This window comes from Asparagus officinalis, chromosome 1 (assembly GCF_001876935.1).
Source record: "Asparagus officinalis chromosome 1, Aspof.V1, whole genome shotgun sequence".
Taxonomy (NCBI): Eukaryota; Viridiplantae; Streptophyta; class Magnoliopsida; order Asparagales; family Asparagaceae; genus Asparagus; species Asparagus officinalis.
The window spans coordinates 15,450,465-15,477,807 of NC_033794.1; the positions used below are offsets into that span (position 1 = coordinate 15,450,465).

At 38.5% G+C, this 27,343-nt stretch overlaps 1 protein-coding gene and 1 pseudogene across 3 annotated transcripts; one reads left to right on the plus strand and one right to left on the minus strand.

Annotated features, from left to right (window-relative positions):
- On the plus strand, positions 335-23,274 carry LOC109851599. Of its 2 annotated transcripts, none has more exons than XM_020421829.1 (22): positions 335-594; positions 1,372-1,999; positions 2,261-2,921; positions 3,371-3,452; positions 5,446-5,567; positions 5,695-5,752; positions 5,881-6,026; positions 7,754-7,926; positions 8,027-8,166; positions 8,282-8,563; positions 8,660-8,809; positions 10,403-10,657; positions 10,875-11,015; positions 11,090-11,410; positions 11,548-11,721; positions 12,912-13,959; positions 14,085-14,311; positions 15,351-15,455; positions 17,504-19,534; positions 20,937-21,524; positions 21,631-21,841; positions 22,184-23,274. In XM_020421829.1, the coding sequence occupies exons 2-22, from the start codon at positions 1,471-1,473 to the stop codon at positions 23,047-23,049; spliced, it is 8,310 nt and encodes a 2,769-aa protein (XP_020277418.1). In that variant the 5' UTR covers positions 335-594; positions 1,372-1,470; the 3' UTR covers positions 23,050-23,274. The 2 variants fall into 2 exon arrangements, with proteins under 2 accessions (XP_020277418.1, XP_020277414.1); XM_020421825.1 differs by having other exon boundaries at positions 335-489.
- Positions 23,622-27,174, minus strand: LOC109851603 (annotated as a pseudogene). Its single transcript, XR_002249920.1, has 2 exons — positions 26,697-27,174; positions 23,622-25,539 (listed from the first exon to the last, which is right to left on the minus strand). The product of XR_002249920.1 is annotated as a phenylalanine ammonia-lyase-like (transcript).

A 27,343-nucleotide genomic window follows, 5' to 3' on the forward strand; every position in this document is an offset into this window, starting at 1 on the left:
ACCAACATATCACCAAGCCTCTACAAAATATACCAATCTGGTCATTTTGCCTAGAAAGATAATAGTGACATAAAACCCAAATATAAGAAAATCTATTTCCTCCTAAAAGTCACGAAATAAGTTTGAAAACGTCAAAATGGGTTCCAAAACTTAATCCCCCAAACTTGGGTTTGTACAAACATTAATGCCTCAAGGACCCAAACAGGAGACTCAAGACATGAGACATGTGAGGTGTCATACACTGTTCAGTGTATCATGTAACCGGATAGTAACACCGGATAGTAACAGCGCACATATCCCATGCTTGGGTCCGCAACACCTTTGTACAAACTCAACCAAACAGCCCCTAATTTTCAACGTCCCGAAATTTTCTTTTACCTTCCCCTGAAAACTTTTCGAAGGGCGTCGAATTTTAATTTTCTATCACCTGTAAATTTGCTACTTTACCTTCTCGCTCGAATCGAAAGCCCTCGCTTCTCAATCTCGATGGTGAGAGTCCTCTAAACCCTAAAAACCCTTTGATCCTCGTCGATTTTTCTCTGATTCATCGACTTATTCACTCTTTTTCGTTGAATTTGTCGTGGCTTTGGTCTGGTACGCTGCTCTCTTGCTTGATTTTGTTCGGACTAGGGTTTTGTAAATAGAAACATTGATTTCCCCTCCTCTCTCTAAACAAAAGTTGGGTTTAGTTGCGTGATCACGGCCGCTTCCTCATACTTAGGTATTCTGTTTAGTTTTCTCGTTGGCCTGCGCCTTTGAAGTGCGTTTTGGGTGTTTCCCCCCCCTTGTACATGCAATCACTTTTGTGTGATCTAGGTTCTGAGTTCATGCTTTTTGTCTTGATCTAGAGAGATTGTTGGTTGAGAAGGGAAACTTGGATGAACATTGTTCAAAAGTTAACAAACATCTGATTGAACTACTTATGTGACAAGTTGCTCCTTAGCCTGTTAAGATCTATTTAGATTGGATTCTTTTTTCCCCTCCTTTTTGGTGATTTTTTTTTGTCTGTAGGCATTCATAACCGCGAGCAGGCTGAGTTTTTATTCAACAGGACTAGCAGGATGATATTATGCTTTTTAGTAATCATTGAGTAGCAACATTAGCTTCAGTTGTCATTGAATTTGCCATTGGACTGAGAGCTTTTTTTTTAAAAAAAATAAATTATAATTGGTTTACTTTCCTTCTATATATGTCTTAACTAGTTGGGATCTACTGCGATGGTGCGTACATCCTTATTTTGTTAACATGCAAGTATTTAGACACGCATACACGCAACGTACTTGTGTCTTTGTGTGTTCATGTTTATTATGTATATTATATATTTGAAGTTCATTTACCGTATGATAAATATGAGCTCTTTCTGTTGTTCAGGTCAGTCCTTCCTTTCTGGTGTGCAATTCAGTGTCTAGGTTGAAGTAAGCCGATAGATGCAATTATTTGGGTGAATTGTTGAGTCATCTGTGAGAATAGATGACGAGCTGTACTAGATCTGGGCGGATCCTGAAACAGGAAGGAACTAGCAGCACAAAGAGTGGGGATGCTGCTGCCAAAGTGAAAGACACAAAAGATTCCCCTACTTCTCGTTCAACAGCAACTACTACAAAGAATAAGGCGAATAATACTACTACTGCTAAAGAGGCCAGAAGCTTGAAAACTTCAAGCCCTAGCTCAAGGAAATCTGGGAGGCTTGATGCTCAGGCATCATCAACTCCTCCTGACAAGAAACAGAAAAAAAGATCACGCAGTCCTTTGAGAAGGTCTGAGAGAATTGAGAAGAATGCGGTTTCAAGTTCTCCCGACTCGAAAAAGCTGAATGAGAGTTCAGGTCCACCATCAAAAAAGAAAAAGTTACATGACGATAAAAACGGAGTCACAGGCACCGATAACGAGAGCAAGGATAATAACCTGGATATTAAGATTAGTGAAATATCAAAAAAGAAAACAGGAACCCCACGCAGGTACAGGGCATTGCTAAAGTCTAAGCTGGATGAAATTTCAGGTAAGTTTGGACATTCATTTCGCCTTAAGTTATGCTTCATTTCTGAACAAATTATTGTAGAAACCTAGACTTCCAGTGTGCTTCATTCCTGAACAAATCAATGTAGAAACCTAGACTTCCATTGTGCTTTAGCTATTTGAAAACTGGATGTTGCCTGACCCTCCTTGTATTTGTGCATGACCCTGATTTGATTATTATTTTAACTTGATAAGCAATCTGGAATTATCAACATCTCTTCTTTCTTTTCTTCTTTGGGTTTAGATGAATTTAAAGTGGACATTGCATTAAACGGGAACTGCTCTAAGTCAACCTCCAGTAATTCTAAGAAAATGAGCGAGGGTTTAGATGAATGCAATGGAAAAAAGGAAGATACACTGTGCAGGAAATATTCTGTTGACAGTAGCAAAGAAGCTGCTGAAGGATGTAGTTCTGGTTCAAGAGACCTTGATGATTTGACCGTGGATGATGACAGACTGAAGAAATCAACTTGTACAAGTGGAAAGAAAAAAATCGTGGACAAATCCCCAGTGTCGAAGTGCAATGGTATTTCCAAGAAGTCGTCTCCGGTTGGATTATCTGCCAAAAATAATGGTGGCTGTGTTTCTCAAAGAGAGATGCATGGTATGCATATCATGCACCATACACACGAGGTGTGTGTAGAAAAATTGACAGAGTCAGAACTGATTGCTTCTACTTCTGAAGGAAAATCCTTAGCTGTGGACGCAAGTCTGGAGTGTAGGGTCAATTTCAAAGGTTCCAAGAATGGAAGGACATCTACTGATGTTTATTCTGGTGGAACAGCAATAGCAGGGACTAGAAATGGTTCTAATACAGAGATTTCTAAAGCTGATGTTACTTCATCACCTTGTGAGGCCACATATAAAGATGTTAAAAGATGCACTGCTTGCAATAAACTTGAAAGGTACTCTCATTTTATTAAACCATTTTTGTTAAGAACATCATACACACACACACACACAAACCTTTGCTCTCTGTTGGGGTTTTGTCATAGTAGACCCCAAACATTTGTTAATTGTATACTTAGACCCCAAATCTTCATATTTTAAGTAAGGAACTAGGAAACCCCTGATCTCTAAGCCGTTCTGACCCCCCCCCCCGTCCCAAAAAAAAAAAAAAAAAAGAAAAAGAAAAAGAAAAAGAAAAAGAAAAAAAACCGCGCGGGATGGACTCTGTTCAAAACAACCCCTGCAATTTTTTCAATATTCAGTGTCGAATAAAATGCTTCTTGTGATTTTGTCCTGCATTTCTTATGAATCTATGTTATCACAGCAAAGTGTTATTATTTACACGGTCAAAATCTTCTATTGATGCCTGAGATGAAACCTATTGAAAAATCTCTGTTTTGTCCAGGGTTCACAATGTTTCAGAAGATCACGAATTGTGTTTATGTAATTCCCGAAGAGAAAGCAAATTAACACCCTCTACTATTGAGGTTTGATCCCCTCGCCATTTATTCCGACTTGTTAAATTTAAACTTATTACTTTATATCGAATGTGAATATGGTGGCAAAAAAGCTGCTTAAATGGATTTTCCAAAAGTTTGTTGCTTCATGATAACACTCAGGCTTCAATTCTATAGTGCATAATATTCATTAAATTTTGTACCTTTTGTCTTGTAAATAGATTGCATGCCAAGCATGCTTTTTTCTCTATACCAGTATTTAATATTACAGAAGTTTGGGTGTTTGGACTAATTAAAATCATTCTCTGCAGATTCAATATTTTTATTGAGTGCAGGGAAGTATCTCTATGACTACATTTCTGTTTTTTACCCATTGGATTGCTTGGAGATTCTTGCTAAAGAAAATTAATTATGGTTACTCCCCAAATATTAGGAGATAGAATAGTTATAGGAGTTTCTTTAATTATGGTTACTCCCCAAATATTAGGAGATAGAATAGTTATAGGAGTTTCTTTCTACGAATCTCAAAGTGATCCAATGGTTAAAAAATGCTAGTAGAATCCTTTTCTACTGATAGTAGCTGGGGTGGCGCGGAGTTGGGGGGTTGGGTGGGTGCGTGTGTTAGAAAAAAGGGACAGCGATGTCATTTCCGTTAGTAGGTACGATGACCCCTTTCCGACAATGGAATTAGCATCAAGGTTAATGCCAAAATTCCATTCAATAGTTCCAAACAAATCCAATAGTGGGATTGGGTCTCTGTAAGGTGTCGTCTATCGGTTAATTATAGGCCCAGTTCACTTGTGCGTATATCTATGTATGTATGTATCTACATATGTGTGTATGAATGTATGTGTATGTATACATCTAGATACATACTATATTAGATAAATTGATGTATAGCCCTATAGCATATCATTCTATGGACAACAAAACATTCGTTACATTATTGACGACGTCACCGGCATACAATTTAACTGTAAATCGAGAAACATTATGAACTATCCATGGTTATGAACCATCTCTTTGGTTCATGGTAATGAACTTTTTGTTTGTCCATAGAGTGCTACCATATATCGCTATACTTTTATTACTTTAATATAGTATGTATCTAGATGTATGCATACTTACCCACATGCATACATAATCATACATAGATACATATTATATACATACATATACACGAGTGAATGGGACCTAGAACCTGCAGACAACACCCTACAATGACCCATTCCCACTAATGGATTTGTATCGAATTAGTGTATATGTGGGCGCGTGTGTGGGCTGTGTATGCATGCATCTCTGCATATGAACTATATTAGGTAAATAAATGCAGAGTAGCAGTCCACGGACTAAAAAAAAGTTTGCTACCACTCACCAACCAAAGACATGGTTCATACCCATGGGTAATTCATAATGTTCATGTTGATTTACACTTAAATTGTACGTGAATAATGTTCTGGTTATGAGATTTCTAACCTGTCATGAAATATTCCTGAACATAAACCATTAGATATATAGTTAGTTCACTTTGCAGCCTTTGCACCTCTGTGGCTGAATTTGAACCTGGATTTAGTTCTTTGCTGGGGTTACATTAATCAACCCGGCAACCATTACATTGACTCGCTTTCTTGTGGTGCATAAGTATAACTTACTTTTTGAAGGGAAAACTCATTTGCCTGGCTGTAGATGTGACATGATATTGTTTCTTCTAGAGGATTTATGGAGCAAATGTACCTAAATAACACTGGCAATTGTATAGTTGCATCCCACACATTCTAATTTTAGCACTCTTTCTTTATTGTTATGCGGAAGATCAAAATAAACATCTTGTATGATGCTGACTGTTGTTTTTTATTTTGAAATTAAGATGCCAAAATGTGATTACTCTTAGTATATATCTGTATTCTAAATTACTTATTTTACTTTATGTTTGTTCTTGTTTTATCATTATTATCTTATTACCTTACGTAGTATTGATTCTAATTTAGGTCATGTAACTGACATGTATTACTTTTATTGGTAGGAACCCTGTGGGATAGTTTCTAGTCCCTGTCAAAGTGAAACTGAAGCCATATGTTTGCAAGGAAATTATGTTGAAGGAAATTTAATGCCTGAAGTTAGAGAACATTCACCTCGATCTAAAAAGTACTGCTTAATGATCAACTTTACAGCACCTGATTAATTTACCATTTTACAAGACCTCGTAGTGCTGATATTTGCAATAACCATCTCCAGTTTAATAATCTTCACTATTGTTTTTTTTCCTTGTCAGACAGCATTGCTTGGTTACATCACCCATCAAAGAGAATTTGTCTGTCCCTGTGGATGTTGTAATCTTTTTTCCCCTCTTTGACATTCATAATATTTATTATTCTTTTAAGGAGCCTATTTCCTCTTTAAGTTTCTATATTTTGGATCCAAGTTAATGTTGCCATTTTTCTTTTATATTTTGCATTAGGGTAGGGGGAAATCCGGAGTCAGCGATGGAGGTCACACGTATGAAGAACGCTTGAGAGTTACTAGTCCAAATGAGTCATCTACGGAAGTCCAAACTGAAAGTGGCCTGAATAGATGTGTCATCTGCAAGCAGTCTGGAGAGCTCTTGTGAGTGCCATTTCTTCACAGTCTTGCGCTTGATGGTTGTTGATGCTAGTTAGGTTTCAAATTATGTCCCAATGGTAAAGAATTTATGTCTTTTGGAACTAGAATCAATGTCACCTTTTATTCTACTTCTTAGTTTTGCATTCTTTGAGTGATAACTACTCTAAAGAAGGCTAACTGGCACTATTTACACAGCATAATTGTTCAATGTTCATTGGGAATAAACTTGTTTGCAAAGAAGGTATATTGGCATCATTTCCTTAGGGTGCAGACTTCTCTTCCTACTCCAACTGATTGAAGAGTAGTATTGTCCTCTCCAAGCACCGAAGTTAATATGCATGAACATGTGTATTACATTGTTGTCATTACCATGTTAGTGTAACCAAGGTTTTAAATGTCGGCCGACATGTGTGACATGTCGGTTTGAGGGCTTGAGCGACACGACATGAGCGTTTTCAACTCGTATGTCGCCATGTCGGTTTTCAGGACCAAATCAGAAATATCGGGGCCATATCGGGCATATCGGCCTATTTTTCAGCTTTGAAAAATCGACCGATGTGACCTTTTGTTAGATCTATTTTCTGTTATCGGATTTGGGTTTAGTGATAAAAACCCAAATCCGTTTGACCCGTTCTCATGTTTAAGAGTTTCTTATGAACCCGATAGAAAAAAAGAGAAAAATTAGGGTTGCAACGGACTTGGGAACTCATTACTCCTTTCGTGAACGACGACGCCCTTCCCCCACCTCCATCTCAGCCCCCCGTCGTCCATCTCCCGTTGTGCCTCGAAATCCGAACCCAACCGAACCCGAGGACGGCAGGGTATCCCATCGTCGGGATAAAGGGAAGAGGATGGTCGGTGACTCATCCGAAGGACCCCGAGCAGACGAAGAAGAAGAAAAGAGCCCCGACCTCCCTGCGATGTCTCGTCGCCGACACTGCCTCCTTGCGACGTTCGGAATCCACCCATCGCTGGCGCCCCCTCTAGAATTTATAAAGTATGTTTATATTGAATTTAGGAATGCTTAGATTACATTTAGGACATGATATATATTGAATTTAGGAATGCTTAGATTACATTTAGGACATGATATTATACATATGTGCACCACCCGATATGGCAATCCGATATTTAGTCCATGTCCCCCTATATATCCCCGATTTTCGCTATCCGACATGGATTTCAGCCGTCCGACATGAACCCGACATCCGACATTTAAAACCTTGAGTGTAACTGTTTCCTCTCAAAATGATGCCTGCCGTAAATCTAAAGCCAAGAAAGATCCATGTGATTTTTCTTGTGTAGGCTGCACTCAGATATAGTCATGAGTCTTTGGTTTATGCCACATTCACTGCATTGGAGAAGTCAATAAACCAATTTGGTCACTTATTGTGGCAATCTCGACTTTAATTGTTGCTCCGTAACTGATACCATTTTGATAAGCAAAGTCTTTGCTGATTGAAACTGACTTTATACTTTATCTGTGAAAAGGACTAATGGTGATCATATAGGCTGTCTTTGCTAATATTTGCGATTTAAAAGTTAAGCCCTGTATTGGCCTTTACTTAATCTTTCTTCTTGCCAGTGAACATTGAAGGGTATCTGGATGCTGAATCATGAGTTTTAAGCTATTCTCTGGGGTTCCTATTTTTCTTCAAGATAATTACTTTTTTTAATCATGTCTTAAGTTTGCATACCACTGAACATTTGACGTTAGTATGTAATCTTAGGTGCTGTGATGGAAAAGGGTGCAAAAGTAGTTACCATCTTTCTTGTTTAAGTCCACCTCTGCAAGACATTCCACCCGGTGTCTGGCTCTGTCACTTTTGTTTCAGAAAAAAAGTGGAATTAGGGGTATATTCTGTGTCGGACGGAATAGAATCTGTTTGGGATGTCGAAGAAGGTGAGAATGATTTGCGATTAGGTGTTTTTCAGGCTAGTCCATGTCATGCTTCTTAAGATGATTATTCTTACTAATATTGTCATGGGCTCTGTGGTGTTAGAAATGCAGAATGGGAAGCAGTATTTTGTCAAATATAAAGGCCTTGCCCATGTTCACAACCGATGGGTTCCTGAAAGTCAGATTCTTCTTGAAGCTCCTATGCTTGTAGCCAACTTTGAGAGAGGACATCAGAAAGAGAAGGTTACCTGTCTTTTTGCTATTGCCAAGTCAAACTTTTCCTTCTGATATTCTTTCTGCAGTAAACTTTTTTCGACTTTGCCTATTGAGTTCTTACGTCAAACCTTCTTTCTCCCAGGCAACAAGGTGGAAACAAGAGTGGGCTGAACCTCACCGTCTGTTACAGAAAAGACAGACGGTGTCCCAAAGTTTGGCGGATGGATCTTCTATTGAGCATGGGCATGCATACTGCTATCATGAGTGGCTTGTGAAATGGAAAGGCCTTGGTTATGAGCATGCCACGTGGGAGTTGGAAAAGTCACCATTTTTATGCTCATCTGATGCTAGAGTGCTTATACATGATTTTGAAAATCGTCATGAGGAGGCGAGGAGAATCTGTGATCCTTTGAGGGCTGAAAAGGCACTATTCGATGCTCACACGCTTCAGTTAGAAACTTCAAATAACTTTCTCCTTGATTTTGTTACAAGGCAACTAAAAAGGTATATTTTCATGCAGGCTCTGCAAGTTAAGAAAAGTTCTTTTCACAAACTGACAAAGCTGGCTGATGATTTCCCTGCTGGAATTGATAATGATCATTTAAATTCTGTGAATCGGCTTAGGGAATTTTGGCACAAATCCCAAAATGCTATTTTTATTGATGATCAGGTGGGAATTTAGCTTTTACGTTCTGCTTTATTTCTTTTACTGCAAGTGATTTTCTTATGTAGGCTATGTGAAGTGTTATGATGCTTACTGCATTTTGTTAAATTTAAAACTAGAACATGAATCTATGGCTTGTGTTAATCTGTTGGTTTCTCTTAGGCTATCCAATGATGATATTTTCAGTCAATTGTTCTATATGGTAAGGATTTTATTTGAACTTACTAACTTGTGGTGTGGGTCAATCTCAAAAGTAACTGAATAACTTTATCAGTTACCACTTTTAGAGGTGGATGCTGCTAGGAGCAGTTTATAATCATAAAGTAGCAATTTTCAACTTTAAGAGCAGGAAGCTTCTAGGAAGAGTTTAGACGGGGAAAGGCAAATTTCAAGTGCAAAGTGAAAGATATCGTGGACAAAACTTGTTTTGTTAGAAATCCACTTAGTATCGAATATATTGATTGTAAATATGAGCAGCTATTCCTTGGCAGTTTGTGTCGTTTCCTTTTTCAAGGTGATCCACCTACTTGCTTAAGGCATAAGTCCACTGTGTACCTAATGATCTCATGATTTTAGTTCTTCAATCAATGTTTAATAAAATACTTGTATCCATATTGTGTATATGAACTTGTGTACTTGTTTCTCGAACTTCACGTATGAAGTTCGTGTTTATAAAGATATGCACTTGATGAACATGGAATTTTCGTACAAAATCTGGTAGGATATATAAAAGCATAATAGCATAATTCACTTGTCATGTCTGGACTCATATTTTTTGGCAGCTGAATAGTTGGCATATTTTTACTTATCTCATATGCTGTCATATATTGTTTTATTGTTACATGATTTATTAAGGTACCGAGTAAATCCCATGAAATCAAAGTGTAAGTTGGTTGACAGTGTTCAAGACATGTATCCAGCTAGCAATGGCCTGGATCTAATTTTTTTGATTTACAATCTTTTTGAGGCATGATCAGGATGAGTTATTAGCAAAGTGCTTATCTTATTCTATATGCCTCTATTGTATGTATTGTGCATCCATCATAATCCAATTTCACGTTGGTGTTTGAGCTGACGTTAGCAAACTTCACCTTAAGATATCTTACGTTTGTGTTCCCTTGGCAAAGAAGTTGTTAAAATGGTATTTACTGCATGTTTGCTAATTTTCATGACTAATCATTTATATGCCCCCGCGCATGCACAAGTGTGTGTGAGCATTCGCGCATTTTAGTGATCTCTTGGTGATATCTACCATTGGTTTGAGATGCAATTCTCCCTTCACAACTTTATCAAATCATTGACTCAGACAAACTTTTATATATTACTGTGATGTCTACATGCCATGAGTCCATATCTTGGATATCCAATTTTTCTCAGTATCTTTCTTAGAAAAGATCTGTTGTCCTCTCTATTGCTTTTGGGTCTTCACACATTTGTTATTTGTATACTCCTTTTTCCAAGTGCGTCACATTTGTTCTGTTATGAATGACTTGAAACCTATATGCTCGTCCTCGTAGATCAAATTTTCATCTGACTATGTTTTATCTAATCTTACTGAATTTCTGTTTTATGCCTTATGTGTTTCATTGACGCCTGAAGGAGCGAATTATCAAGCCCATCTTGTTTATATCTTCTTTAAAGTCCCATACATGTCAGCCTATTCTTGTTATCTCAACCATAGCTTCTCTTTCACTATGGGAGACTGATTTCATGAGATTGGCGCCGTCCATCAATGTTGTCGTTTACACCGGGAATAAAAATATTCGGAAGCTTATTCGGACTTCAGAATTCTATGATGAAGGTGGTCGCATAATGTTTCAAGTGCTTCTATCACATCCTGATGCAGTTATTGAGGTATCTCAATGTAATACTTTCCTTGCATTTGTTAAAAGTCATTTTATATAATCTTGTTCACGCCTTTCTAGTTATAGTTAAGTGTATGTTATTCTGCTTTTGTTTCTTTTAGTGGCTGATATTTGGGTGCAGCTGTGGAGTTCTGTTGCGCTGTTTTACTGGAATTATTTTATAAGTAGTTTTGACTTGAATCTATTTGTGTCTATTGAATATTCAGGACTTGGACTATCTGGATTGCATTGGCTGGGAAGTACAAGTAATTGATGATTGTCAGAACCCCAGAGTGTCCAAACACCTTGAAGAATTTAAGAACCTTTCTACAGAATTCAGGCTGCTGCTTTTGAGTGGGCAACTGAAGGTAAACCTATATCTATGTTTTAACCTTGTGCCTTGTATTTATCAATTATTTCCCATTTGCTCTGGATTTTCCAGGAAACTGTTGCTGAATACCTCAACTTTCTTTCCTTCCTTGAATCTGGACTAAAAGTGAATGATTCTAGTAGTTCCAAGTATGGTCCTAATGATACTGCTGGAACTCTTGCTATATTAAAAGGCAAACTAACACGTCATGTGGCATATGAGCGAAAACCAGGCTCATCAAAATTTCTAGAGTACTGGGTTCCTGTTCAGCTTTCTAACGTGCAACTTGAACAATACTGTTCGGCACTTATCTCCAATTCAACTGCGCTTCGCTCATGTTCAAAAGTTGATCTTGTTGGAGCTCTTCGCGACATTCTTATTTCTACAAGGAAGGTTAGCCCTTTGAACGCTGTCTGACTATATCTTGACCAATATCAGAAGAAAGAACTACCAAGCTGTGTGATAAAAAGACGGCTTTGCTGTGATGTTTTCTCTGATCATTTTCATGACTTTATTACTTTTGTTGACAGTGCTGTGATCATCCTTACGTACTTGATGGATCGTTGCAAAGTTCTCTTATGAAAGACCTTCCAGCAGATAAGTACTTGGACATGGGAGTAAATGCTAGTGGTAAGCTACATTTACTTGATAAATTTCTCCAAGAGATAAAGAATCAAGGATTACGCGTGCTGATTCTTTTCCAGGTATAAAGTTATCTATGCACATTTATCAAATAGTTCCTATACTCTGTAAATCTATTTCCTGCTTTTTATGCTATAAATTATGTGCTGAAGATTGTAGTTGGATGTGTTTTTTCCTGAAAATTATGTCTTTTAAATTATTTATACTGAATGGATTACCATGTTCCAAATTTATTTATTTGATGAAATGAAGCCTAAAATTTTTATTATAATTTGAGTTAGCTCTTATAGTTAGTGTTGGATCATAGTTTTTAAACCATTCTGTAATAAAGTTAAATTCGTGTAGAGTATGTAAAGAATTTTCATGTTGTGAGATGCTATGCACTTTGATATTGCTCATTAACATTGAGAAGTTACTTGAACTGATGGTAAAACAGTGTCAACAAGACTGAGATGGATTTTTTTCTGTCCTCTATAGTCTAGAGACATTATATCTCTAATTAATTTTGTTCTTTTATGAAATGGTATGCCTGATTAGTCTTTGAGTCTCATATCTAAAAAAGTTAAAACAAGTAGATGCTTATTAAATAGTTAGACTATCAAAAAAAGAAAGATTTATGTATAATATGTTTATATAACAAAGATTTATGTATAATATGTTTATATAACATATTTTATAAACTTTAGTTTGACTAATGTTGATGCTTATGAGCTTATGCTTATCCAAGAGATATGATCCATTCATGTGCATAAAATTTTGCTTATTTATTTATTTATTCATGCTGCGGATTACACTATTTACCTTTAATCTCGTAATACATGTCTTCTTATCAAAAACATTTTGTTGAAAGCAAGATATTGTAGAGTAAAATATAACTAAGTGGTAGTTAATAAAAGATGTTATGTTAAATAGGATTATGATAAAGATTATTTATGATTAAAGGTAAGAGGAGAAGAGAGAGTTCCAACAAGGAGTTAGGAAGATCAAAACCACAAATGCTGGAAAAATCTCAAAAGTAACTTACTAAATTTTTTTCCTTTTGAAAGTAGTAAGTGTATTTCATAGTATATATATCCATTTGTTCTGGAAATATATTGTTCTTTGTGCCTTGTTAGTGTTTCCGTAAATGTCCTCTTGTAGAAAATTAAGTTCTCATGCTTTAAAAAAATGCATTCTATCTATTCATCAATTGTTGTAGAAAATTGAATTAATGATGATTTTTATGTACTTATATACTTTTTGGTTTTGGTAGTCCATAGGCGGTGCTGGAAGGAATTCTATTGGCGATATTCTGGATGACTTTGTTCGTCAGAGATTTGGGCCTGATTCATATGAACGAGTAGACAATGGATTAAGTATGTCAAGGAAATTAACTGCTCTTAGTAAGTTTAATGACAAGGCAAATGGGAGATTCGTATTTCTGATAGAAAATCGGGCTTGCCTACCAAGTATTAAGCTTTCTTCACTTGATGCTGTTGTTATATACAGTAGCGACTGGAACCCATTGAATGACCTTAGAGCGCTTCAGAAGATACATATTGAGTCTAGTTTTGAACATGTTAAAGTGTTTCGTTTTTATTCATCATGTACGGTTGAAGAGAAGGTTCTAATATTTGCAAGGCAAGATATTATTTTAGACAGTAACATTCGGAACATTAATCCTAGCAATAGCCACTTGCTACTCAGTTGGGGTGCCTTGAGTTTGTTCAATGAACTTAATGAGTTCCACCAGCAAAATGTGCATGACTATTTTAAAAATTCCATTGAGAAGTGTTTCTTAAATGATTCAACATTGAAATTCCTAAATGATGTTGTGGTGGAATTAGTGCAACAGTTGCCAAGAAGAGGTGAAAATAATAGTTACCAATGCTTGCTTTTGATTAAAGCTCAGCAGAGTGGAGCTTCATATTCAAGAAATATTAGTTTAGTAAGTGAGAGAAATGGAATATGCGCACTGGATAAAGATCCCTCTAGCTTCTGGTCAGATTTATTGGATAATAGATACCCTGACTGGAGATTCATAAGTGAACCATCTCAAAGGATCCGAAGAAAGGTTCAACGTTTTGAAGAACCCATAAAGGTACCTGAAGTGGAAAAAGATGAAGCTAGAAAAAAACGTAGGAAGCTAACTACCAATACCGTGGATCCAAACTCTCTACAGGCTTGGCTTGAAGACAAAACAAAGGGAATGGTAAAGGATGCTGAAGTCCTTAATGACAGTTCTCCCTGTCGCTTTAATCAACAAGCATTAATTTCCACAACAACACCAACTACTCCGAGTAGCACACCAATGGAACCAGGTGACACTTGCTGTTTACAGAAGATGAAATCATATTCTGTTGTCTTAGTTCACAATTATTCTTTGGACTTTCTATTGTTCTAACTCTCATCCCTGATGAGAAACTAATTGATGCAAAATATGCAGAAACATATGGAAGTCTATCTAGTGTTGGAAAAAACTGCATGCCAAATTCAGATGGTACGATCACACACGTAACTTCGTATTTACGAGCATCTTCCACACCTGATGCTGCTGCAGAGCCACATAAATTTCCCATCGGTGAATCTGAAGGAAGGCGCAATGCACAAAAGGTTCTCCATCTCCGTCTGAAGCCAGAAATATCTGAGCTATGCGACACTTTGAAACTTCATGTATGTATTCTAGTAAATCCTCCTGTTTTGTCTTTAATTAAAGCATGTACCATGACTAGGGGTGGAAATAAAGTGAATTCGAATTGAATACCACAGTATTTGTATTCGGTTCATACTCGACCATCTAATTCATATTCAAATCCGAAACAAATAGCAAATATGTATTGGGATTCGATTCGATTAGTATTCGAATATTTGACAACTATTCACAAATATTCGTTAACAGTTTTTTAAGTCTTTTTTGAATTATTCGATTCGTATTCAGTAAATATTCGATAATATTTGTTATCCTATCTTAGTAGTATAATGCAGCCAAACATGATACAGCCAATGAATATGCAACCTAGTGATAAATGAAATAATCACAAATCAAAACTTACATGAGCCTATATGTGTAAAAAGCTTTTCGGATGCATAGAAATTACAATAACTAAAATTTATAGGTTTAAAGTGTAATATATAAACAAATAGTTTATTAAACAAACAAATTAAATCTATCTGTGGTTAAATTCCATTTCTTTATGAACCGAATACTAAACACTATTTGTTTGTTGTTAAATGAACTATGGAATTGAATATGACCGAATACTTAAGCGAATAAATACCGAACTATTTGTTAAATATTTGGTTTGTTTCCACCCGTAAAGTCCATGAGTTTAATAGTCAACACTGTAAATGGAAAGCAGAAATTGGACCAAAATTATCATAATTGGTGAAAACATAATACCAAAACTTTTGAGACTAAAACAAGGCCAGCTTATTGAAATTTGGTGATGGTTTAGGATGAATATCTTCTTGGAGAGTTATCTGGTAGTAAATGGTGTTCCTTCATATTGTGAGATGCTGTACTTCAGAGTGTTATCTCAAATCTTTGTGTTGGTCACTTCTACTTATATTGCTTTTACATTTTCTTAATCTGTTAAGCTTGTGATAGCATTTAACAATTCTAATAATTATTGTGTACATGTTTTCTTTTTATTGCATTGTGGCAGGTTCTATAGAATGCATAACTGACTTTGATGCACATGATCTAATGCAGGCTGATGTCAAGGATTTGGCATACACGCTTCTTGAGTATATCATGAATAATCATCATGTTGATCAAGACCCAGACACCATATTGCAAGCCTTCAAATTATCTCTGGTTAGACAAGCACATTATATTATGTTTTAACTCGATAAAACTGATATGTTGTTTTGGAGTTTTCCGTAGCTGCTTCTGCTTGAACATCAACCCTCATTTGGTTTTCTTTTTTATATCTTTATTCGTTGGTGTGATACTTCTTCATTGTACCTTGTACTATTTTCAAGAGATTTACGGTAAGAGCCTTGGTGATCGTTTGGGTCCTTTTTATGTATTTAATTTAGGAAAGAAATACATGAAGTACACAGAAACTGAACAAATTGAGCAACTCACAATTGAGGCTTTGGAAACTTGAGGCAATTGCAAAATTGATCGCCAACAAGTGAGTTCTATAAATAATTTCTTCTAACATGAGACTTTGAAAGCACATAACTATGGAACCTGTCACGGGAAGTTTGTGTAAAATTTCCTTTTATACAAGTGGGATTACATTTAGTTTTCGAGAATGGAACAAATAGTAAGTCTGCAATATGGAGTGGTAGTCTAAAGCTTGGGAACCATTGAAGGATTTCATATGATCAGCTACTCGGCTAGGCATGTCAAAGCTAGGAAATAGGGCTTTGAAATTGAAATATTTTATTCTTTAAAAATCATAACGCGTTATTGCTATTTTCAACATTGGCAAAGATGTTCAATGAGTCGTTTGTAAAGATAAAAAATGAGAGGTAGCCAAAATAGCATATCTCTTAAAGTAGGTTAAACAATTTATTATTATTTAAATATTTTATAGATACATAATATTCAAAATCAAATAATATGAATAATCATCACAATTTTTAAACATAACATCATGAAAATGCTATCACAAATCATTATATCATCACAATTTCACAACAAAATCAACCATGTATGCCTTAACAATCATTCCAAAAACATAGTTGTTAAAAAAATATACATCACACACTATCACAGTAAGTTCTAATAGGTAATAGAACATCATAAATTTAAAAACATCTTTTATTACTTCATAAATTTAAAAACATAGTAATCCAAGTGAAGTTACAACTTTTATTTTTGAAAGAAAAGTACTCGTTTTTATTACTTCTAAATCTGATTAATTTGAAAAAAAAGTAATTAGTAATTCTTTGACCTCTTTTTAATGTTTTTCAGTGCAGAATGTGATTAATTTGCGCAAAAAAAACTCAATCACAACCATCAAAATTCTTTTAAAAATCAATCCTAGCCCTTGAATAATTTAACCTAAGCTATGAAGCGCTATGAAGACGCGTTATAAAGCGTACGCTATGGGTAAATTAGTGTACGTTATTTTGTTTCTGCGCTATTTTCCAGCGCTACGTAGCGATTAGGTGGCACTACGTTACGCTATGCGCTATTTTGCGCTACGGAACACGTTATTTTCTACACTGATCTTTGCTATATTTTGCAGTGAAGAAAGAGCTTGTAAGATTGTCTTCTATGCTTTGTGGTTTTACGATTCACACTTCTGAAAAAAACAAATTATATCTCGGTTCTGACTTGGTCCATAATTTATGCGGCTTACTGTATTCTTGCTAGTTTTGGATCAGTTGTGTGATTCTACACATAGTAGTTCATGCAAGCTGGTAGACTGACAAATAGATCATTGCCATTATCTAAAACTTGAAAGCGATTGCAAAAGAGCAGAGAACTATGTTGTGAGCTTCTCGTTAATGTAGACATTTAATCAATGCATTTTAAAACTTTTCAGTTGAAATCCGTGCTTTTAAGTTATTTTTGGACAGCCGAAAATTGACAGTTCATTGCCGGTGCTTGCTTTTGTTATTAAAGTTGCAATTACATGTTCTAGGATTGGAAAACCCCCATATTTATGGCTATTGCTTGTGCCATACTTTCCATATGGTACCTGAACTTCTTTGTTGTCTAATAGGACGGATAACTCCTAAGCACTGCAGATATTCAGCCACTTCTCTGCTTAACCTTAAGTCTGATATCCTGCATATGAATGTTAGTTCTTGCTAAATGAGCTGTTCTTTAGTGATCAATGTCATTTTTTTTCAGCCTACCTCAATAATTTAGTTTGTCTGATACCTATATTATGTAACTTTCAGTGCTGGAGAGCGGCTTCTTTTCTGAAACATAAGGTGGACCACAAAGAATGTCTTGCACTAGCTAAAAAATACTTGAGGTATACGTGCAGTGAGGAGCAGGTGGGTTCTGTTTATTCAAGATTGCGGATGTTAAAGAAAAAGTTCTCCATTGTTGGGGCATTAAGACATGAAGACAAGCCAAATTCCTTGGAAAATCAGTCATCTCTGTCAAGAAAAGAAGATGGCCGTCAACAATTGCATGGAGGGATTTCGGAGTCGGCCTCATCTTATCTTCAAGAATCAGAAGTCAAAGAGCAAGCCCCTGCAGGCCAGTCTCCCTCGGAAGCTAAAGAGAACCTTATCTCATTGCAAGATGCGCTTTTAAAGAAAAGAGTTGATCTGATTGATACAATTTGCTCAAAAAGGAAAGATGCCTTCCTTCTAAGGAAACAAGTAGAACTCTTTGATTTTAATGCAAGGAGGGAAGAAGCAAAGGCGAGGTTGAAGAGTGCACATGATGACCTCTTGGAGCTTATTCGTTCTGTACACACTGACGATTCAATAAGAAACGACAAAATACTATTGTTAAATAAATACTTCTCAAAAATGAGGGCTGAACTTGACCAGCATATGAAGTGCCAGAACGAAAAACTAATGGTTATGCTGGAAGATGCCGAAAAAATGGAGCAGAACATTCGGGACCAATGGCTAGAAGAAGCTAAAGCTGGCACTCTAGCAGAAGATTTTGAATTGCTTCCTTTGGTAGAAAGTGGATTCAGGCTGGAGGAATGCAAGGAGGTTGTTGAAGCATTCGAGTCTCATGATGGTTCGAGAGGCAGAACGCCCGTATCTAGATCCGCTACAGATCGAATGTGCACTGATATTTTTACATTCCCTGGCATAAGAACTGGAGCAAGTGAGAATGATTTAGATAGTTCATCTACTTTTTCTAATGGAAGGTTGGAAGATGCGCAAATACATGCTTCACATTCTAGAAACACAACTGAAATTGGAACAATTTCTGAAATCGTGGAAACTGTTCCACCTAACGTGGTCGTAGTGGAATCTACTGAACCAACTAGAACATTTTCGGAGATTCCACGTCCGGGTTCAGGTCTAGTTTGTGATGTTATGGAGATGACTGCCCCTGGAATATCTATTGGAACAACTGAAAACCAGTTAGACATGCCATCAACCTTTTCTACTGGAAGGATGGAAGATGTGCAAGCTCCACCTTCTCATTCTAGCAATACCACTGAAGTAGAAGCTATTCAAGCAAATAGAATATTGGTTGAAATCCCAGAAACGCTTTTGTATAATAATGCTGATGTGGAATCTATTGAGCCAAACGAGACATCTCCAGAAATTCCTGCGACTATGCCTGCAGGGAATACTGACATACCCACGGATAATGGAAGTTCATTTTCTGAGTCAGTCATGAATGTATCAGATAATCAGCCCGACACTACACGTTTGGTGCCTCTAGAAACAAGTAGAAGAATTGCTGAAAACCAAGAAACTGTTCCACATAATATTGTTGCATCGGGAGAACCAAATGAAATATCTGCAGAAACTCCAGCAGATATTCTGCCTGCAGGAGATGATGTTATAACCCGGGATGCTGGAACTCCATTTTTCGAGGCAGATGATATGAATATATTAGCTAATCAGGTGGATCAAAATGAAACATCTACAGTAAACCCATTGACTATTCCGTGCTCTGGAGATCGTGACATGGCTGAGGATGGTGGAGCGCCAGTTCCTGAGTCAGATGTTATGAATGCAGTAGGTAATCAGCATGTTACTATGCATATGCAGCATATGATGCCCTCTGTAGCGACATCATTGCTTCAGGAAGGACCCGCCGAAATACGTATAGATTCTTCAGTAACAACGACTGAAGCACTAGTCGACAGGAATATACATGAAGGTGAAGCTAATCCAGAAGGTGCTCACATGAGATCATCTGCATTACAACACTCTGTAGGCTTACGTTCCACTCCCCATGCATTAAGAGACTCTTGCTGTGGAAATTCAGCAAGACCTAATCTGGTATAGTCCTGTGCCTTCTTTTTACTTTAGTTTTCTCTACCTACCTAGTGTTTTTTCAGGCACTTTGCATTGGAAGTTATAATTGCGTTAAAGTGAGTTTTAAGTACACTTGAAGATGTAGTTAGCTGTATGAACTAACTCTATAGTCTATACTGAAATAATGATAAGCATAAATGGCTTGAAGAGAAATAGAGAGAAAGCTAACCAATGAAAAGTGTACTGAGTTTTGTTTATTATAGAATTCCAGCTTGCTTCAATATTTGGATCTTTACTGGTATTTCATTTGTGGCTGGTGTTGAGTCAATCAGTTCTACATAGTAGCTCGTTTCTGGATTCCTTAATTGGTTATTTCAACAAAGTAACTAATACTGGTGGGTTGATTACTTTAAAAAGTCAAAATGTCTATCAAGCCCTGAAGTTGCACGCTATAAGACATATATGGCTAACATTATTCGTAGTCAATGCTATCGATAGTGGATAACGTAGAATAGCGGTGGGGCATTGCTAAAGCTATTTGGGACTAAAGCGGCAAAAAACACAAAATCAAATAGCAGGCCAATTTAAATATGTACAAATATTCAAAAAATAAGAAAAGTAAAGAAAAGTCTAAAAATTCTGTAAATGCATATTTGATGATTCATAGAGATCCTAAGCATGAAATAGATATATAACAATCACATAATATTAACAAAAGTACTATACAAAATGAAAAAGACCACGTTATTTGTCCCATTCTTTCAACTTTCAAGTCTCTAATAGAGAAATTCTCAACAATAGAAAAACATTGAGCAACATAATTGTATTAACTATTTGAAACTTAAAAATGAAGCCTTCAAATATAGATAAATGAGCACTATTTACAGCTATTTGCTTCTATTTACCTCTATGTGCTGCTATTTGCAGCTATTTCGCGCTTTCGAGCGCTTTGGCGAGTGAAAAGCACTCATGAGCGCTATGCTTCACCGCAATCAATGAAATCGTAGTGATAGGCTCCGCTACCGCTATTTGCGCCGCAATAGCACCGCTATCGGCTGCTATTTACAACAGCGTTCGCAGTAAACTTCATCTAACTTATGCCAACATTTCAGATATTCCACTTAATTTAATTTCTACCCTCAACTTATTAAAAGGAATAAATATTTTATTTGGAAAATTGAAATATGTTCCATCTGTCAAGTATTCAGATGTGACTTAAGGTATTGTAATACATTGCAAATTAGTTTGTAATCTGTAGAAGCTGGTGGCAGTGCTCTTTAAATTAGCCTTCTGAGAACCACAATATATATTCAGCAAAAATGAGAGGGCATGTGTCTAGGACATTGTTGTATTTTTTTCCGTTTTTCCTTTAGTGAACATGTTTAGTGGCAAATTCTGATGTTGTAAGCCTATAATGCATTACCAGGTACTGCCTGTAGGCGAGCATGATATGCTTAGTTTGGATGGTAGAACTGAATGTGAGGAAGGCCCTAGTTCTCCCCTAACTACGGGTCCTTATGCATCCTTGGGGCATGTTTTGACCCCGCAATTTGAGCCAACCGTTAAGGATACACAGACTTCAAATTCTACCCATAATCTGGTTTCTCCTATTGCCACTTTCTCTACCGAAGGAGGGCTCTGCACTGAAGTCGCACATTCTAGTCAATTGCTTGCATTGTCAATGCCACAGCCAAATATGGCTGAAGAGATGCAGGTTGAAGAATGCAACCCATTGTCTCCTCAATCCATACTGCATCCAGTGATGCCAGCAGAGACATTGGGAATTCTTCGTCCTGAAAACATGAGTTGTTCTCCTACCTCACAGACTGAAGTGCTTGTGCAGCAGTCAATTAGAACTTCTCGTGTTTCACAAGAGCGAGGAGATCGCCTTCTTCAGATATTACCAATGGCTTCTTGTATTCAACCGCACCAGCTTCATCCTGACCCACTTCAGAATGAACTTGTGAGGCTACAAAAGCAGGCTGAGCATCACAATAGGATGTATGAAGATAAGGTTGTCCTGCAGAACTCCTTTACAGTCCTTATCTTATTTTCATTGTGAAGGCATTTGACCCATATTTTGCTTCTTTTCTTATTTAATACTTGTTTTTGCTGTATAGAAGCGGCAACGTAAACTTGAGTGTGAAGAGGAGCTAGACAAGGTGCGGAAGAAATATGAAGCAATGCTTAAAGATGACGAAGCTGAATTTCATCAGCAACAAAAGATGCTAGAAACAATATACAGCAAAGTTCTCGTCAATAAAATTTTAGCCGAGCAATTTAGGACCAAATTTATTGATCCTAAGGCTGGGACATCCTCTGCCTCCCAAGGTACCAAATTTGTGGCGGCCATGCAGTTGTAGTTTATTTTTATGCTTCATCCACCCATTTGCTCTGCAAGCTTAGCTTCTTTGAAATGATATATCTAAACTGTTTATAGTGACTGAATAAACCTTCACTTTTTCCATCATAATTATATGCATTTGAAGTTAAACCTTCAAAATTTCTACTGACTTGATATTTGTATGAAGTAAAAGAGTACATTTTTTGTATGGAAGGATTCCAACAAAAGCAAAACACTAAATTTAAATTCATTCATTTAAATGTTCATGACTTTAGAACCAACTAGATAGCTGCTATGTTCTGAACCGTGACATTTTTTGTTCACTTCAGCTCGATCTTCAAGTCCAATGCAGCAGTTTCTTCAGGCATCAAACCCGTTACATGCGCAGGGGCCACCATCAACTTCAGGCTCTTTCCATATTCCAACCTCAGCTAACCTACCTTCAGCTGTAACTCCATCACGTGCGTCAACCTCACTGCCTTTATGCGGATCAGGAGCTACTCAATCCCACATTCAAACCTTAGCTAACTTACCTCCAGCTGTGACTCCAGCACGTCCATCAACCTCACTGCCTTTACGCGGATCAGGAGCTACTCAAGCCCACATTCCAACCCTAGCTAATTTACCTCCAGCCACAACTCCAGCCCAAATTTCAGCTGGTTCTTTTCGCCATAATCCTTCAGTTGTCTCTAGAAATCTTGTCAGGCCCCAGTTCAGCAACAACATGCTCCAAGTCCCTCCAAGTCATCAAGGAGCAACTGACGCTCGGGCCCCAGCTGCACGTGCCATGGCCCCACATCTCCATCGCTTCGGTCCTCGCTCATCCATGATGCCACCGATTCTTCCACCAACCTCCACAATGCCATCGGTTCTTCCTCCAAATTTTCCACCTACATGTACAACTCCACCAGTTAATCCACCTCGACTTAGCAATCAACACCCTACAAATATGAGCGCAGCATTACTATCTGCTACTACTGCGCCTCCTCTTAGCGGAAAATATTCACCTGTAGGATCGGGACAGCTGCCTTTTTCTCGAGTTGAATTGTCTCGTGATCTTGGGGCCACTACCAGTCTTGCTGCAGACTTGCCTAAACTCCCTGTAAATGATTCTGAAATGGCCACATCAACTGTGGTTGCCACACCGCCTGCTGCTTCTACAGATCCTGTTGTGTGCTTATCAGATGATGAATGATTTTGTTGACTGATTCAAAGTTTAAGGTTCATATGCAAAGGCTGACCGTATTCACTTAACACCTCCTTGTGACCAACCCTGAAGCTTGTATCGCCATCGCATTGTAATTAACCTTTCGAGATTTGAAACTGTCCCACTGGACAATTGTAAATTAAGCTCTTTAATGATTCAATTATCTCTCGCTGGGTTTATATATATAAAAGACTGGTTTACGTTGGGGTGATCTGTGAAGCGTAGTGTTTATGGTTATCTGGAAGTGTTAACCGTTAGCTGCTGATGTTTTCCTATTGAGATTTGAATTTAACATCTGTCTCAGCTTAAGGTTTTTTGCTGTCCATATTTGCTTTCAAGTTGAAGGCGGAAGAACCAAGTATTTCATCTGTATCTTGATTCTTGATGTATGCCTTTCGGTAAAAGAGGTGTATCGTTGACTAAACTAGAATGATGTAATGAACTTATGCATGTTTTGCTCTTGTTTTCCTCTAACTTTAAATTGTGGGGGTGGTGTTTACGTTGATTTATCGACAACTTATATTCAAGAAACCGAAGATTGATGTTAACTTAAAAGATCATGACCAATCAAAATGAACACACATTTATCAGACAGTAACAATCCCTTTATTTTTATGTACTGTATACCTGCAACTTCATGAATCAGCGCTCTCAAAACAAATAACAACAAGCACAACAAACAGCAAACCCTTGCACCATAACAAGAAATAAAAACTAAATTCTAGCAAATAGGAATCGGAGCTCCGTTCCACTCCGACAAGCACTCGAGCATCGGATCGATAAACCTGCCATCGCAAATCGCATCGAACACCTTATCGAACTCTTCTCCTGGCGACGTCACCTTCTCTCCGGTGAGATAACCAGCTCTGAGCTCCTCCCTCACAAGCCTGTACAAAGGATAAGACCTACATTCCTTGATTCTATTCGGAATAGCCAAACACTCATTCTCAAACGCCACTCTCACCCCCTCGACTTCCTTCGGCAATGTTGCCTTCAGTTCCTCCTCAAACTCCAAAATCTTGTGGAATATGGCAGTGCTCGCCTCCTTCTCTTTCTCCCCGTTGTTCAGCGCATGTTCGACCAATACTTGCCTCAGTTTCTGCATCAACGGATATGTTGCGCTGCAAGGCTCATCAATGTAGGCGAAGACGTACTCCCTGTCAATCACCTTGAGCAAGTCCTTCTCGCAGAACCTCGAGGGGTGGAGTTCACCATTCGCTCCCATCGTTAGTGTTCTTTTGGCGACTTGGCTCACCGTGTTCTTGACTGTGCTCCTCAAGTTCTCCTCCAAATGTCGGAGATCAATGGCTTGGCATAGACCGACCAAGAACGTCGATGACATGAGTTTTAGGATGTGGACCGCCTCAGCGGTCTTTCTTGATGAGATGAGACCGAGGGAGTTCACGTCTTGGTTGTGTTGCTCGGCGCTCTGGACGTGGTTCGTCACAGGATTCGCAAGGAATTGGAGTTCCGAGCAGTAGGATGCCATGGCGATCTCCGCACCCTTGAACCCGTAATCCAAGCTAGGGTTTCGCCCACCCGATAGGTTCGAAGGCAACCCGTTATTGTACAAGTCATTGACGAGCTCCGAGAACTGAGCGAACATGAGCTTCCCGATTGCGGCGATGGCCAGCCGAGTGTTATCCATAGACACTCCGATCGGCGTCCCTTGAAAGTTCCCGCCGTGTAGAGCCTTGTTCCTCGATACATCGATCAACGGGTTGTCGTTCACCGAATTGATCTCCCGTTCAATTGATTTGGTCGATGAGCGGATAACCTCAATCAGCGGACCTAGCCACTGTGGCGAGGTTCGTAGAGCATAACGGTCTTGTTTTGGCTTCTGTAACGGGTCTTGTTCGTGCAACTTTTTCGCCATTTTCATATACGAGCTTCCCTCCAGAATGTGCTCCATTATTGCAGCGGCCTCAATTTGTCCCGGGTGATGCTTCAATTTGTGCGTCAGATGGTCGGTATACTCGGGCTTTCCCTGCATCACCTCGCAAAATACCGCTGACAAGATTTCGGCCAACACGGCGAGCACATTCGCGTCGAAGAGAACCGTCGAAGCGAGCCCGGACCCGACGGCGGTCCCGTTGACGAGAGCAAGGCCTTCCTTAGGCTGCAACTCGAAGAACCCACCATCAATTCCGGCCAGCTCGAAGGCCTCGGAGGCGTCGACTGAGCGGCCGTCAGGGGCTACGGCCCTGACATAATGGCGACGGCCAGTGAGGATACCGGCGATGTAGGAGAGAGGGACGAGGTCGCCAGAGGAGCTGATGGTGCCTCGGAAGCGGGAAGGCAAAGGGTGATGTTGGCGTTCAGGAGGCCCGAGTTATCGCCTCGAGGATCTCGAATCGAATGCCGGAGTATCCCTGAAGAAGGGTGTTGATTCTGACAAGCATCGCCGCGCGAGTCGCCGGTGACGGCAACGTGTTGCCGGATTCCTTGCCGGAGCCGAATATTCCGGCGTTGAGAAATCTGAAAAGGAGAATATTCCGTCAGTCACATCTCGGTCGGGCACACGATACGTTGTGATAATTTATTTCAAACATTAAAACGTGAAAATAAAATTATAAAATTACATTACAAATAAGGGTATGATTCCAAAGTTGATACCTTAACCGTTCAAATTAATGTACTCGTGTATTTGTCCCACAATGGTTATTAGTGTTTTTGAGAAACTCCCACTTTAATCAAGATGGCGAAAATGCTATTTGGGTGGTGGGGGGGGGCGCCGTGAGCCAACTGCCTACCCCCTCCTCTCATGGCGAGTCTGGCTCACGCCCCCCCTCTAGTCAAATAGCAGCGTTGATTAATTAAGGGCTGTTTGGTTGGTTTCTTTTACCCCTGATTCCCTGTCAAAATTGACAGCTTGTTATCAGTTTTGACAGCTTTCTTGTCAAAACGTTTTTTTGAAAACGTTTTAATAAGAAAGCTGTCAAAACTGACAGGAATTAGGGACAATACGTGCTCATCAGCGCTGAGCAAGGACATGATACGTGCCTTTCTTTCCTGTCTCATCATCCCTTATGTTCAACGAATAATAAATGTTAAAAATTCACATTTGTCCTTTTCAACAAGCCCTCAAAAGAATTTTATTTTATTTTTTTCCAATTTTAGACACCTTTTATACAAGATCACTCAGAAATTTTCCTTTTCTAGCTACCACTAAAAAAAACGTTAATCTTGCAAAGAAAATAGGCATCCAGCAGATCCCATTCAAGACTTTTCAGGTCTTCTACTCCTCTATATAAATAAAAGAATCCAAAATTCACTATTCATACTACAATAGTTTTTACTGAATCAACAGGGGCTGGGTACTGTCACAAGCTTCAACAAATCACTGTAGCATAGGGGGGGATAATGTAGTAATTTTTAAAACTATAGCAACGGTAGGAACAGTAGGAGCCTAAAAAATTTAAAAAACATTACTACAGTATTTAAAAAAAACCACGATTACTGTAGCAAAAGTTGATATGTCATGTTTTGCACGGTGTTCACAACTAGTTTTCAAATAAACCGAAAACATCAAATAAGATTTTCCACATAAAATCATATGTATATATAATCACAAACTAATGAATATGTCAAATTAAGTATGCAGTACAAAACCAGATTAATGAGTAGTAGCTCACCTAATAAGCTCCTTCTGCAGAGCACCCCCTTGCTTAGTCCTCCGGTGAGAAGTAGCTCCAAAACCAGTGGTCACCCCATAACTATCAGTCCCCTTGCTCATACTCTCCATCACCCAATCACTACTAGCCTTCACCCGGGCCCCGGGCCAGACTCGCGCAAATTCCTCCCCCACCCTAAGAAAAGAACAAAAAAAAAACAAAAACCGACGGCCCATGGGCAGCACAGCCGCCACCTGGGGCGCACGCTTAACGTCGCGCCTTCGAATTCTCACCATGGGCTCCCTGTAGTCCTTCACCATACTCTTCACTTCATCGAGGTGGCTCCCCGCTAGGGACTGCGCCGCTGCGGCCCAATTAAGGGGGTCGCTGGGTACGCAAAGCCCGTTACCGTTACCGTTAGATTTAACGGATTCCATTGACGAGGTTTGAATTGATGAGTGAGTGGGTGACTGAAGATGAGAAAATGTTGGTAGAGGCTTTTGAGTTAAGGTGAAGGGTTGTTTGTGGGGAGGGAATTTATAGAGTTCGAAGGGTGTGGGTGGTTGGTTGGAAGATGAGAAAATGTTGGTAGAGGCTTTTGAGTTAAGGTGAAGGGTTGTTTGTGGGGAGGGAATTTATAGAGTTCGAAGGGTGTGGGTGGTTGGTTG